The 14,215-nt window shown below is 39.7% G+C and overlaps 1 protein-coding gene across 4 annotated transcripts in view; it reads left to right on the top strand.

The window, feature by feature from the left end:
* Nucleotides 1-788: 788 nt before the first annotated feature.
* SAV1 (salvador family WW domain containing protein 1) overlaps nucleotides 789-14,215 on the top strand; it is a 35,938-nt gene continuing 22,511 nt past the window's right edge. For 2 of the 4 annotated variants that reach the window (XM_016926053.3, XM_016926056.4), the window contains exons 1-2: nucleotides 789-2,424; nucleotides 4,691-5,134. In XM_016926053.3, the coding sequence (XP_016781542.1) occupies nucleotides 2,331-2,424; nucleotides 4,691-5,134 (538 nt within the window). In that variant the 5' untranslated portion in view covers nucleotides 789-2,330. Of the gene's footprint in view, nucleotides 2,425-2,798; nucleotides 3,156-4,690; nucleotides 5,135-14,215 lie in introns of all 4 variants that reach the window. The other 2 variants (XM_016926054.3, XM_063793378.1) reach the window with 2 other exon arrangements.

Genomic DNA, 14,215 nt, shown 5'->3' with positions numbered 1-14,215 from the left:
GTGTAACAAAAGCCCATTGTGCTTTCACTTAAGTTTCATCACTCTTTCTTCTCCCTGCACACTATCAACGCTTTAGGACTCGTCCTTATTTCTGAACCACAGGAACAAGTAACTGTTTTTCTAATGTTTCTCTCAGAGTACACTCTGCTTCTAGTGAGTTCCAATTCTGTTTATTAAGATTTTCATACCCATGGCAGTGATTGATACTCCCACACCCCATATTCAATGTCAGCAAATTTGGTTGGCTTTCTTTAAAATATGTCTAAAATATGTCCACTTACCTCTCCACCTATTATTGCCTGGGTCCAAGCCAGCAATAACTTCTGACTGATCTCCCTTTTGCCCTTAGCTCCATTGTCTACTCTCCACACAGCATCCAAAGCAGTCCTATGAAAACATTAACTCAGATCATGTCACTCCTCTGCTCAAAGTAACATTCCTTACAATGGCCTACAAAGCCCTAGGTGCCGTGGCTATTGTTACTCTCTAACTGCATTCCCCATTCTTCTCCCCGTCTTTTCCAGTACATAAACCCTCTTACTGTTCCTCCAATCTGCCAGGAACATGGCCACTTGCAGCGACTTTGCACTTGCTGTTCTTTCTGCCTGGAATATTGTTCCTCCAGTTAGCTGCATGGCCAATTTCCTCACTCTGTCACTTAACTCCAATGTCACCTCCTCATGAGCCTTCTCTGGTCCCTCTATTACCCTCTCTAAAATTGTGAGTCTTCTCTTATTTTCACTTCATCACTTATCACTATCTAACATAGTATGTTTTGCTTATTTTTTGTCATTTTTTTCTCTTTCCCATGACAGTAGGGATTTTTGTCTGTTTTGCTTATTGCTCTATCACAAACACCTAGCACAGTGCCTAGCGCAGTGGGTAATGAGTATTTATTGGTTAATGAATGAATTGTGGGAGATCTGCACCAAGGGAACATATGGAGACAGACACTAGATCAAATGTCTCCTTTGTTTGCTCATGGTAAAACATTTGACCATCTTCTTAATCTTACGTGGTAAAAAATTCCATGTCTTTTGTTAATTGTGATATATGTCTTAGATCTCTTGTGAGATGTTTTAGATCTCAGGGAAAGCATTCCTCACTATTAAAGCATTAATTTGGTCACTAGGGGATGAATCCAATCTTATTTTCCAAATGTTATCCTGTACATTTGGCAGTCTTGCTAAGTTATAGAGAAGGAAGTAGAGTCTATTATTTTAGATAGAAAATTCCCGGTCCCGACTCGCAGTGGTCAAAGTCCTCAAAATTCTAAGATCATAACACATAACGTCAGGAGGAAATATGTGGCTATTAATCATACTAATGATAGTGATGATGCAATAAAATAATTGTAATATGCTAACACCAATTGTATCTTAAAAACAGGTACTGGAAATTCCATCTTGCATTCTTCCGTTTTTTCCTGTTATAGAAAAACGCACTCCCTGATACTCAGGAGAGGATCAACTTATTTCTAGTTAATCAGCATGAACGTTTCCAGCAGAATAGATGCTTTGGTGTAGCACTTGCCTGGGGGTCATGGTTAGCATTCCGCATTTTTTAGAGAGCTGAATTCAGCAGCCTAGAAAACATTAGAAAGAACACCTTCAAACAGCGAACAACGTCTTGGGGGAAGAGAGTCACTGCCTCCGCTAGAGATCCCGAGGAGATGCAAAAGCAACAACAAAAAAAAACTCGTGGAGAGTAGACTCCACGACATGCGCATGCGACGAACTCCCGCACTCAGCACGGCAGGTTTCGTCCTTCATCTTCTCAGTCGGCAGGACCTGCTTCTCGCTGACGATGAGTGAGGACAGCTGCAGCTCGGCGGGGACGGCCCGTTAGCCTAGAGCGCCGGCACCCGAGTCCGGCCGCCGGAGCCGCGCCTGGAGCCGCGGTGGGGGAGGGGCAGCGGCGGCCCGCGCTGCGTCGAGCTTCCCAGAATTCCCAGCGGCCGCGGGGAAAGTTTACGGGATGTAGGCGGCGGCGGCGGTAGTGGTAGCGGTTATGCGGCGGCCCGCGGCGGACCATGGCCCTGGCCCGGCGTCGCTGGGCTTTCCTCACGGCGTCCCCGAGCAGCGTCGCAGAGCGGGCCGACTTCCGGGAAGGAACTGACCAGCGACTGAGCGGCGGCCGGCGCGCTTAGCGCCCTGAACATGCGGCAGTCCCTGCGGGCGACCCCGGGCTCCGGACAGGCGGCGGCAGAGGCGGCGGCTCGGGAGGGAAGGAGGCGGCGGCGCCGGCGGAGGTGGCGGCGGAGACGGCCGGCGCCCGGCGCGGAGCCCTAGGGAGGCAGTTCAGCGCGGTCTCGGGCCTCGTCGAGAAGGATGCTGTCCCGAAAGAAAACCAAAAACGAAGTGTCCAAGCCGGCCGAGGTGCAGGGGAAGTACGTGAAGAAGGAGACGTCGCCTCTGCTTCGGAGTGAGTGTCAGGCGGGGCGTGCCCACACCTGGCCCAGGCGGCCAGGGGCTGCGGGGACCCTGGCGGGGGCGCCGGCGGGTCTCCAGGGCTTCTCCTTCGTCCTTGGTCGCTGTGAAATACTGGTTTTGAGATTTTCTTGTGTCTGAAGTGGTATTCGTTGATTGAAAGCCCATAAGAGTAAGAAACTTGGGTTAGTCCCCCCCGCGCCTAACCCCCCCAAGAGCACCCCCTAAAAATAACAGACTTCCTCGCCCCACCAGGCAGAGTTGTTGGTTTTGAGTACTGGAAGAGAGAGTAGGAAACATTTAAATTGCTTATCACCTAATGCTATAGGAGTAAAAGTAATTAGACAGGGACACTTTTTACTCTTTTAGATGCGTCGAGATGTGCGTCATGTTTGCAAACATTGCGGGTGTCTCTCGACTGTGCTGCAAGTTGTGCGAACTCTGGGGCAGAATTCCTTAGTCCTGCTGCCGGATGCAGACTTGATAAGGTGAAAAGCACACCGTCGTTCTTGTAGCCGCCACCCAAAGCCTCATCACTCTTACACACCAGAGCAGAGAGCCAAAAGCCTTTGTATTTGGCTATATTCGTGAGATTCCAAGAAGGCAACTCAAAGTAATTTCTATCGTATTAGAGAACCCCCCCCCCCTCGAAAAGTTTTTTTTTTAAATAGAGTAGATCCCACTCCCAGTCCCCACCTCCGGTCCCCGGCTGCTTTTCTTCTTAATGTAAGTATTTGATTTTTGAGTTGAATCTCTTGAATTTTTAATTCTTGTGTGTTCAGGACATTTGTGAGGCATGGAGCTGGTATTTTGGTGCTCTTACTGCGCCCCGGGCCCTTTGCGTAAGTTTCCTTCTTGGAAGCTGGTAGTAACCTTGTGACTTAAGTATTACCTCATATTGTAATTGGGAAAGTTAGGTTTCTAGTATTTGCCCAAGATCACACGGATGGGAGAGCATGTTTTTCCATCATAACCACATTGTCAGCCTTCCAGATTTATGGTGGTACTTGCAATACTTTCAACAAAATATATGTCAGTTGAGTACATCAGTAACTCGAAACTTGATTTTTAAGTTGTTTTTTTTTTTTTTAACAACTTGGTTTTCAGTCACACATGCAGTTAGGTTTCTGGCTGTTTTTAAGTGATAGCTTGCTGTTTGCTGCAAATAAAGTTTATCAGACATTACTTGAAATCGTGAATTACGTTTGTCACACTTTTTTATTATACTTTAAGTTCTGGGGTACATGTGTAGAACGTGCAGTTTTGTTAATGTTTGTCACAGTTAAGCAAATAACTTTTGATCTACTTTGTTTTGTTGTCGTTACATCAAGTGTTGAGCCTTATTTATTCAGATATTTGTTTCTGTCCAGTGTTAGTTTCTGAAGCTTATTAATATGAGTGTCTCCAATATTGTTTACTTGATGAGTAATAAGAGGGTCTCCATATTCAGGTTTTTTTCTTGTTTTAAAGGTATTTGCTTTCTAACTAGGAATGTCTTAAGCTGTTTTCAAGTTTCGTGTTTAAAAGTACTGTATCCTAAAAGCTATTGTTCTATTATCTACTATTTTGAATTATAATTACATAGTTTCAGGCTTGGTTTTTTGAGCCAGTTCTACATTTGTGTGCTTCTTTGAAATGAGAGCTTTTTATTTTCAATTTTCATACATAAATTTTTGGCTTTCTAGCTTTTGATTACTGTGCTAGTGCTAGGTAATTCCAAGAGAAGAAAGAGCTACTAATTTTTTAATTTTTAAAGGAATCCACTTTTACATATTTGGGAGTAGCATTAAGTTCTATTTTTGAAATTGTGTTTGCTTCAAGAAGGATTTTTGGCAGTTTCTAAAATGAAGTGAGAACAACAAAATAAACTACTAGCTTAATTAACTAGAAACTATCAATTTGTTAGATTGTTTCCTATTTTTATACATTAATTCATGAGCATTTCATTAATGTGTAGTTCATAGATAAGATTATTGGTATTTTATCATACTATGTATGGTAGTATGCAGAATACATTTCATTCTAGCTGAGCTTTTACGCATAGTCCATTAATGCAAGTTATATAAATTCATTTGATTGGGAAAATATTAATCTTCCTCAATTTAAAATGCCCAAATACCATCCTAAACCAAAATTTAAAATTGTGTTCTCTTAAGTTGACTGACATTTTGATTTTGGGGTGGTAGACATAAATGAACAACTTTCGAAAACTTTTGTTACTTACTGATGAAAGGGTAATTTTATCCTTTGTTTTATTGTAGATCTTATGCCTTCATTCATCCGGCATGGTCCAACAATTCCAAGACGAACTGATATCTGTCTTCCAGATTCAAGCCCTAATGCCTTTTCGACTTCTGGAGATGGAGTAGTTTCAAGAAACCAGAGTTTCCTTAGAACTCCAATTCAAAGAACACCTCATGAAATAATGAGAAGAGAAAGCAACAGATTATCTGCACCTTCTTATCTTGCCAGAAGTCTAGCAGATGTCCCTAGAGAGTATGGTTCTTCTCAGTCATTTGTAACGGAAGTTAGTTTTGCTGTTGAAAATGGAGACTCTGGTTCCCGATATTATTATTCAGACAATTTTTTTGATGGTCAGAGAAAGCGGCCACTTGGAGATCGTGCACATGAAGACTACAGATATTATGAATACAACCATGATCTCTTCCAAAGAATGCCACAGAATCAGGGGAGGCATGCTTCAGGTAGCTTAACATTATAAATAATATAGTAGTTTATATTTATTGACATGTCAATTAAAAAGATGTTCTTTTCTAGATTTTCTTGGGACACGAACAAATACTACTAGCGAAATGTTTTTCCACTTTGCTCGTCCTGCTTAAGCCTGTGTGCAAATAGTTGTTAACCTACACTGAATGGAAGAGTCCTTGTGACCATTTATTTTATTAACTCATGTTATGTAAACTTGGTATTTATCTCAAGGCTGTCTATCTAGACTCTTAATGCTGTGACCCTTGAAAACCTAGAGAATTTAATGTCTCCAGTTGGGCTGAATTTAGGTTTAGGTTTGGTAGAATAATGGGAAGGGTAAGTCTTCAGAGACATTTGACTGAGTCCTCAGAGACACTTGACAAACTTGGGAAAGGAAAGAAGAATAGGAACAACTGGGCATGCTCAGTGATACCCTGAGCAACCACATTACTTTGCTAGATCCTGCACTTTTTCTCTGAACAAAAAGTAGTTCAAGAATTATTTCCTGAGTTGATCAAAAAGACTTATTGTCATATGGTTAATTATGTGTTGAGCATGTCTTTTTTTTATTTTTGTAACAGACAAAAAATATTACCATATAATTTAAGAAAAGAAGGTACTTTCCATATCTCCTGAGTTGGAGATACTTCTGAAAGGAGCAGAGGAGATGGGAGAAATGTACAGTTCTACTTTATTTCTGAAGTCCTGGTTTTACCAGATAAAATGAAGTGAGATGAAAATTAAACTTTCTTGTCTGATTGTTTTTTTCTACCAAGTTATAGACTTTAAATTTTGGCAGGATAAAAATAAAATGTGAGACAGATTTACTTTTTGGCTCACATGACTTCAAATAAGGCGACTTAAAAATGGTTTGGAGCATTAGTATTTTGACTGTAGAAAAAATTTATTCATTTAATATTAACTGTTTATGTGTCTAGCGTTTTCCTTGGGTCTGTGGGTCTCTGCTTTCTGGTACCTTATTTGTCTAGTACCTTATTTGTGGAAACAAAACCAATCTATACACAATGGTCACAGAACAATTGTTATACTTTGTGATACTAACTGTAAGTGCAACAGGGAATCAGAAGAGAGATGAGTATAGGCTGGAATACTTAAAGAGATGATTCATGGAAGAGGTAGGACTTGGAGTGGGCCTTGAGCTTGGCCTTTAGATTAACAAGGGCCAGAAGAAGGACATTTTATGTGGAAAATTGGGAATAGCACAATGAAAACAGAGTAGGCATGGTTTAAATATAAGGAACAGTGTAGTTCTGCCTGGTTTGAAGAAATAAGATGTAAGGTCGAGTGGAGATTTGTGGTTCAACAATAGGCTTAGATTTGAGTCAAGTGGAAGCTCTTGCACATTTCGGAAAGACAAGTGATTTTATGAAAGCAGTGTTTAAAGATTAGTTTTGTACTAGAATTAAGGGTAGATTCCTAGAGAAAAGAGGATTGCAGGTACCAGTGGGTACCAGTGGTAATAGGAAAAGGCAAATCTAGGATGCTTTTAAAGGAAAAATGAGAATTAGAGTTTAGGAGAAAGCAGATCACTGAAGTTTTAAAAATAATGTGGAATAGTTGGTAAGAACAACTTATTTTATGAAAGCTGACATCAGAGTCTCACTGGAACATTGTAGAGGAGAGGTTTTCTAGGCATGTGGAAATGCAGTAAGAGGCATGGGTAAAAGCACCTTTTAGTTTTTAAGGAATTAGGTTAAAGAATTAGCTGCATGCTTGAGTGTTTATTTTGGTTATTTCTGATATGCAGTTCTGAACCTCAGGAATAATTTGTTATCTAACTAAAATAGTTTTAAAAATAAAGCTCATTTATATTTTCTTCTAGAATAATAACTGCTTATTACAGGAAATTTGCAAAATGCAGAAACGTGAAGGCAAAGTACCTGTCCACCAGAGAGCCTCTTAGTATGTTATTTTCTTCATCTTTTTCCATGCCAAATTCTTTTTTTACATGGATGTGATTATATAATATTTTGTACAGTTTTCTGTTCTTTTTACTTGAATGATTTTCTTCATGTTGTATACTTTTTATGAGTGGTTTTAATGACTGCGTAATCTTCCATTTGGTGCATATTCAGTGGTTAATGAGGACTTGACCTATACTTCAGAAATTTGGAAAGAGGAGAAGTGGGACATGCCTAAATTAATGGGACTTGGCCACTAATGGGGTTTGAAGGACAAAGGAGAGGGAAGAGTCAGATAGGATTAGCACAGCACATGACTGCCTAAGAGATGCTCACAAAAATAAACGGCTGAATGAGTGAATGAACCCAGCGGTTTTAAATCTGGAGGCTTAAGACAGTTTTTGGTAGCTGAGGGAGAACAGAAATAGCTATGTTTACTGTTAATATAGAATATGTGTTATTCTTTGCATTCACCTTCCCCACCTATATTGCAGACGTCACTGATAGCTTGTAATACTTTTCTACCTGAGGTTTAAGTATGTAAATATGAAGAATTAATAACAAGTTAAACTCTTGTTTTGAAAATCTAATTCGCCAAATATAATTGAGGAAATACTATAAGAACTAAATCTACTGATCCTCTCTTAGGAGCAATTTGACATAATTTTTGTAAGTTTAAAGACAGACTTTAAAGCAACTTTCCAGTCACAACTTCAAAATAAAGTACAAGTTAATTGCATACGTTTTCAGATTCAAGTATGTCATTAAAAGAAGAAGATTTCAGGCTGGGCACGGTGGCTCACGCCTGTAATCCCAGCCCTTTGGGAGGCCAAGGTGGGTGGATCACGAGGTCAGGAGATTGAGGCCATCCTGGCTAACACGGTGAAACCCTGTCTCTACTAAAAATACAAAAAATTAGCCGGGCGTGGTGGCAGGCGCCTGTAGTCCCAGCTACTTGGGAGGCTGAGGCAGGAGAATGGCGTGAACCCAGGAGGCAGAGCTTGCAGTGAGCTGAGATCGCGCCACTGCACTCCAGCCTGGGCAACAGAGTGAGACTCCGTCTCAAAAAAAATAAATAAATAAATAAATAAATAAATAACAAGATTTCAAAACACTGATGAAAAAAATTGAAGAGCACAAAAACAAATGGAAAGACATCCCATGCTCATGGGTCAGAAGAATTAACATCATTAAAATGACCATGTTGCTCAAAGTAATCTACAGATTGAATGCAATCCCTATTAAAATACCAGTCATTTTTCACAGAAATAAAACAATCCTAAAATTTCCACAGAACCAACAAGGAGCCCAAATACCCAAAGTAATCCTGAGCAAACCAAACAAAGCTAGAAGCATCACACTACCTGTCTTCGAAATAAGGCTATAGTAACCACATATAAGGTTATAGTAACCACAAATAAGGCTATAGTAACCACAATAACATGGTATAGAAAGACACACATAGACCAATGGAACAAAATAGATAATGCAGAAATAAATCCACATATTTACAGCCAACTGATTTTTTTACGAAAGCACCAAGAACGTGCATTGGGAAAAGGACACTTTCTTCAATAAACGATGCTGGGAAAATTGGATATCCACATGCAGAAGAATGAAATCTGACCCTTGTCTCACCATATGCAAATTCAACTTGAGATGGATTAAAGACTTAAGACCTGAAATTATAAAAGTACTAGAAGAAAATATGGGGGAAACACTTCAGGACATCGATCTAACAAAGATTTTATGGCTAAGACCTCAAAAGCACAGACAACAAAAACAAATAGACATATGGGACTATATTAAACCAAAAGGCCTCTGCACAGTAAAGGAAACAACAGAATGAAGAGACAACATATTGAATAGGAGAAAGTGTTTGCAAAAGATTCATCCAGCAAGGGACTAATATCCAGAATATGCAAGGAAGCCAACAGTAAGAAAAACAACCCCATTAAAAAGTGGGCAAAGGACATGAATAGACGTTTCTCAAAAGAAGACATACAAATGGCCAAAAGGTATGTGAAAAAATGTGCAACATCACTAATCTTCAAGGAAATGTAAGTGAAAACCACAGTGAGGTGTCTTACCCCAGTCAGAATGGCTATTGTTAAAAAGACAAAAAAAATACTACTAGTGAGAGTGTGAAGAAAAGGCAACTGTTACAGACTGTTGGTGGGAATGTTACAATAATTAGGACAGGCCCTGTGAAAAACAGTTTGGAAATTTCTCAGAAAACCGAAAACAGAACTACCATATGATCTGGCAGTTCCACTACTGGGTATCTATCTAAAGGAAAAGAAATCAGTATATCAAAGAAATACCTGCACTGCCGTGTTTATCATGTCATTTGCAGCAGCTTGAATGGAACTAGAGGTCATTATATTAAGGGAAATCAGGCACAGAAAGACAAGTGTCTCATGTTCTTACTCACATGTGGGAGCGAAACACATTGATTTCATGGAGATAGAATGATAGCAGAGGTTGGGAAGGATGGGAGGGGAGGTAAAGAGAGGTAGGTTAATGGGTCCAAACATACAGTTAGATGGAATAAGTTCTAAGGTTTGATAGCAGAGTAGGGTAACTACAGTTAACATTTTGAAATAGCTAAAAGAGAGGACTTGAAATGTTCCCAACACATAGAAATGATAAATACTCAAGGTGATGGATACCCTAAATACCCTGACTTGATTATTTCATACTCTTTACATGTATCAAAATATCACATGTGCCCCATAAACGTGCAAATATTATGTATCCAAAAAATGCTATAAAACAGTGTTACCACCTGACTGGGCTCTTGTCTGGTATCCAAATAGAGCAGGACACTGAGACAGCAGATACTGTAAAGAAGAAAGAGTTTAATTATTGCAAGTCAGCTAAGGAGGACGGTAAATGTTTCTCAGAGTCATCACCGCAAGACTTGAGAAGCTAAGATATTTAAAGATGATTTGGCAGGCAGGGGGCTAGGGGATGGGTGCTGGTGATTGGACTGGCATGAGATCATAGGGTTATCAATGCTGTCTTCATGTGCTGAATCAGTTGCTGGGAAATTGGGGAGTCACAAGACCAAGTCAGTTCCTTGGTTGAGTTCATGGAACACTGGTCCATTTGGTGTCAGTTGGTCCACTTGTAAGCAAAGTCTGAAAAATATCTCGAAACCAGTCTTAGGTTTTACAGTAGTGTTTGTGACTGCCAGTTACTATGGAAAGAAAGCTGGGAAAAAATGGCAGGTTACTGTTTAAACCTATAGCTTAGCAGAAAAGTTTACAGGAGGTGAGATCACCAGTGATCAAAGTGGCCTGGCCTGTTTGGCCAGTCCAAATTCTGGAAACCATCAAGGAGGTCTGTGTGATCTAGGATCATTGTTTTCTTGTTCTTCTCTTCTATTTTCTTTTTTGAGACAGAATCTTGCTCTGTTGCCCGGGCTGTAGTGCAGTAGCATGATCACAGCTCACTGCAGCCTCGACCTCCGGTTCAAGCAATCCTTCCACCTCAGCCTCCTGAGTAGCTGGGACTACAGGCATGCACCACCACACCTGGCTAATTTTTTGTATTTTTAGTAGAGACTGAATTACAGTGTTGCCCAGGCTGGTCAAAATCCCAAGCTCAAGCAATCTGCCTGCCTTGGCCTCCCAAAGTGCTGGGATTACAGGCATGTGCCGCAGCACCCAGTCTGGATTATTGTTCTTTAAAAGAAACAGGTTCGTTAATCTTATGGGCAGCCTGCCCAGGGGCTGCCACAGGAAGACAATTATTAGTGACTGCCATTTGTTGAAATGACTTTGCAAGCAGTCATACATGGAGGTGGAAAAAGAGAGAAGGAAAATATTTTATCAAAATTCAGGCCCCTACCGTAATTTTAATCTTGAGGGTGTTTTTAATTTTATGAGGGAGGCTTCAGCAGGAGTCAGCAAGCTACACCCATAGGCCAGATAGACTTGCCTCCTGCAATACAATAGTTTTATTGGAACACACATGCACTGAAATAAGATTTGATTTCATGGACTAGCCAAGACCTTGTTATAATGAGACAGTAAACTTCTGCCTTCGAAGTCTCATCCCAGGCTCTTTTATATCAGATTGCGTTAGGTTTAAAGAAGGTTGCAGGTAGTTGAAGAATCTCGGGTAATAAGGTATCTCTCCCAACCAAAAAAAAAAAAAAATTCTTTACAGCAGTTGATACACTGCTTGAGAGCTTGAGAGACTTCATTTGATAAGATTCATTTTTATCAGGGCAATATAGATTTAATGTTTTACCTTGTAGAAAAAAGTAGTACTTTTTTTGAAGGAATCTCTAAAGTTGCAGGGAAAGATTAATAACCAATTACATGCCAAACAGAAAAGCCTAATAACTGCCTCTTCCACAAGGGAAAAATCTGAATATGAGACAGTAGCTGAAAGTTTCTTGAATTTACCTTGAGAAGACTTAAAACATATTTTTAGGATTTATGCTGAATAAGGTTCAAGGAATTTGAATGACCAGAAAGGAGAAAGTAAGTTTGTAGGAGGATAGGATAGGTTTGTGCGATAGATTTATTTTCAGAAACATTCAGTTTTGATTGTCATAAGCATAACAAGGTTGGAAAATTTGTTTTGTAATGACTTAATGGCAATAGTAATTCCTGTCAATTAGTTATTAGATTTTCAGGAAACACCTTGTGTCAAGGCTTAAATTCAGCTTATTGTATTTAGTAGAAGCACAAAAACAAGTTGTATAATCTCAGAAAGTTTTAGAGCCTAGAAAGTTCTACGTTTAGCTGTAGAACTTTCAGATTAGAAAATTTGACCTTTAATGTTCTTGGCCACATACCAGTCACGCACTTACTGTATGTGCCAAAGAAAGGAATCCTGCTGTTAACAGGAAGTCTTTAGTTGGAATACTAAAGGCAGATTGAATTCCTTTGTTTTGCGCTTAAATTTTAGTTCTGTCTCAAAAACATTTTTAAACGTTTAAAGATGACTAAAGAAATCAGGATACAAAAATCAGACTGAAAAGTGTGGGCTTTATCAAGAAATACTGGATTTGCAATTACTCGGGTAATGTGTAAATATTTGTGTAACCAGAATCTTTTGAGGAGGGGTTGATAATCTTTAGAGACACCACCTTTTCTGTATTTATTTTGCAGAGGAAGGGAGAAAGCATTTGGTTGAGTTTAATACTTAGATCTTTTTATCAACATCTTGATTATAACACACGCTAATAATGTGTAGTATCCATTACTAGGGACCCTGTGGAACTGTATTAGAGCTCTAGATCCATTTTATTGTCTGTAGCCACTACAAAATTTGGAAACCGGCCTATTTGAGTCTTATTCATAATGGTAGATCTCATAAATATCTGCCTGGTTGTATGAGATTTAAGTTTTTTGGCACATCTACTGATAGCTGAGAGAGAAAATAATATTTTATCTGTGTCTTTGACTAAGTCATATGTTTAGTGTATGAATGTTTTACTTTGTATTAATAGAAGGTGTTTGTGCAGTTAATTCCTGCACATAGAAGCTGTTTTGAGGATTGATTATGAATCCAGTTTATTACTTTCAAGGACTACTTGAAATTACAGAAAGGTAATTTTGTTCTTGTCACTCAAAAACTGAAGTTATCATTTTTTCCCACTGATTTGGATCAAAATTGGTGGCTTGCTTTTTCTTTTACTAGTGGTAGTCATATTTTTCTTTAAAGAATAAATAACAATTGATCTTTTGTTGCTGAGATTACATGGTTAGTAACAGGTTTGCATTTGACCTTATACCACCTGTGTGACCACTGGTAAAATAATTCACTTGAACCTGTTTTCTCATCTGTAAATTGGTGGTAATAGTACTACCTCCTAGAGCAGTTTTGGCTATGAAATAAGACATATGGAAAGGGCTGGGGATAGAATACACATCCATAACTGTTTGCACATGTCCTTTGTAAGAGTGAGTGATTCCCAGCACTTTGGGAGGCTGAGGCAGGTGAATCACAAGGTCAGGAGTTCAAGACCAGCCTGACCAACATGGTGAAACCCCGTCTCTACTAAAAATACAAAAATTAGCTGGGCATGGTGGTGTGTGCCTGTAATCCCAGCTACTCAGGAGTCTGAGGCAGGAGAATCGCTTGAACCAGGGAACCCGCGGTGTGGAGGGTGCAGTGAGCCAAGATTGCGCCACTGCACTCCCGCATGGGCGACAGCGTGAGACTCCGTCTCAAAAAAAAACAACAACAAAAAAGTGAGTGTTTTGTGTTCTGTGCTTTTCCCACATACTTGGGATGTTGGTTATTGAAGTTTGAGCTTTCTGGCTGAACTCATACTGGAGGAATGATTTATTAGAGCTTGACATAGCTTTTTTATTTTTTAATCTTCTGGATCTGTTTTGGTAATGCTTTATGCTTTAGAACAGTGGGTTTTTTTTTTTGTTTTGTACTGTACATTTATCTCAATAGATTTTGTAAAATTATCACAAATAATAATTTGAAAAAATATATCACACTTTGTGCTTTCAGAAAGTACAGCTGGGGCCGGGCGCGGTGGCTGATGCCTGTAATCCCAGCACTTTGGGAGGCTGAGACGGGCGGATCATGAGGTCAGGAGATCGAGACCATCCTGGCTAACACAGTGAAACCCCGTCTCTACTAAAAATACAAAAAATTAGCTTGGTGTGGTGGCGGGTGCCTGTAGTCCCAGCTACTCAGGAGACTGAGGCAGGAGAATGGCATGAACCCGGGAGGCAGAGCTTGCAGTGAGCGGAGATCGCGCCACCGCACTCCAGCCTGGGCGACAAGAGTGAGACTCCGTCTCAAAAAAAAAAAAAAAAAAATACAGTTGGGGTATGTTTTGAAATTATTAATAGATATCTCTAAAAAAGTTTAGGAATCATGGCTTTACAGGGCATTGGAGTTTTTTAATAGCGTTAGTAAAGCTGATGTGCCTATTTGCAACTTTTTGGGTACTTCATTGCTCCTTTATCAAATTGTCAGGCTTTAAAAATGAGAGTTTTTACAGAGAGGTCTTTGTGCTTCCTTTAAATATGAATCGCAAATTTATAGTCAGATATGGCTTTTGGTACCTAATGTTGTTTAAATGTAAGAGTACATGTGGTTCTAGATTTAGGCAAGTTCAGTACATATATGGAAATATGAGTTTTCTTGATAGATGAAATTGCCACA

The sequence above is a fragment of the Pan troglodytes genome, chromosome 15 (genome assembly GCF_028858775.2).
Source record: "Pan troglodytes isolate AG18354 chromosome 15, NHGRI_mPanTro3-v2.0_pri, whole genome shotgun sequence".
Classification (NCBI taxonomy): Eukaryota; Metazoa; Chordata; class Mammalia; order Primates; family Hominidae; genus Pan; species Pan troglodytes.
Note: the sequence above shows the minus strand (reverse complement) of the source record. Positions and strands in the feature narration are given on the sequence as shown.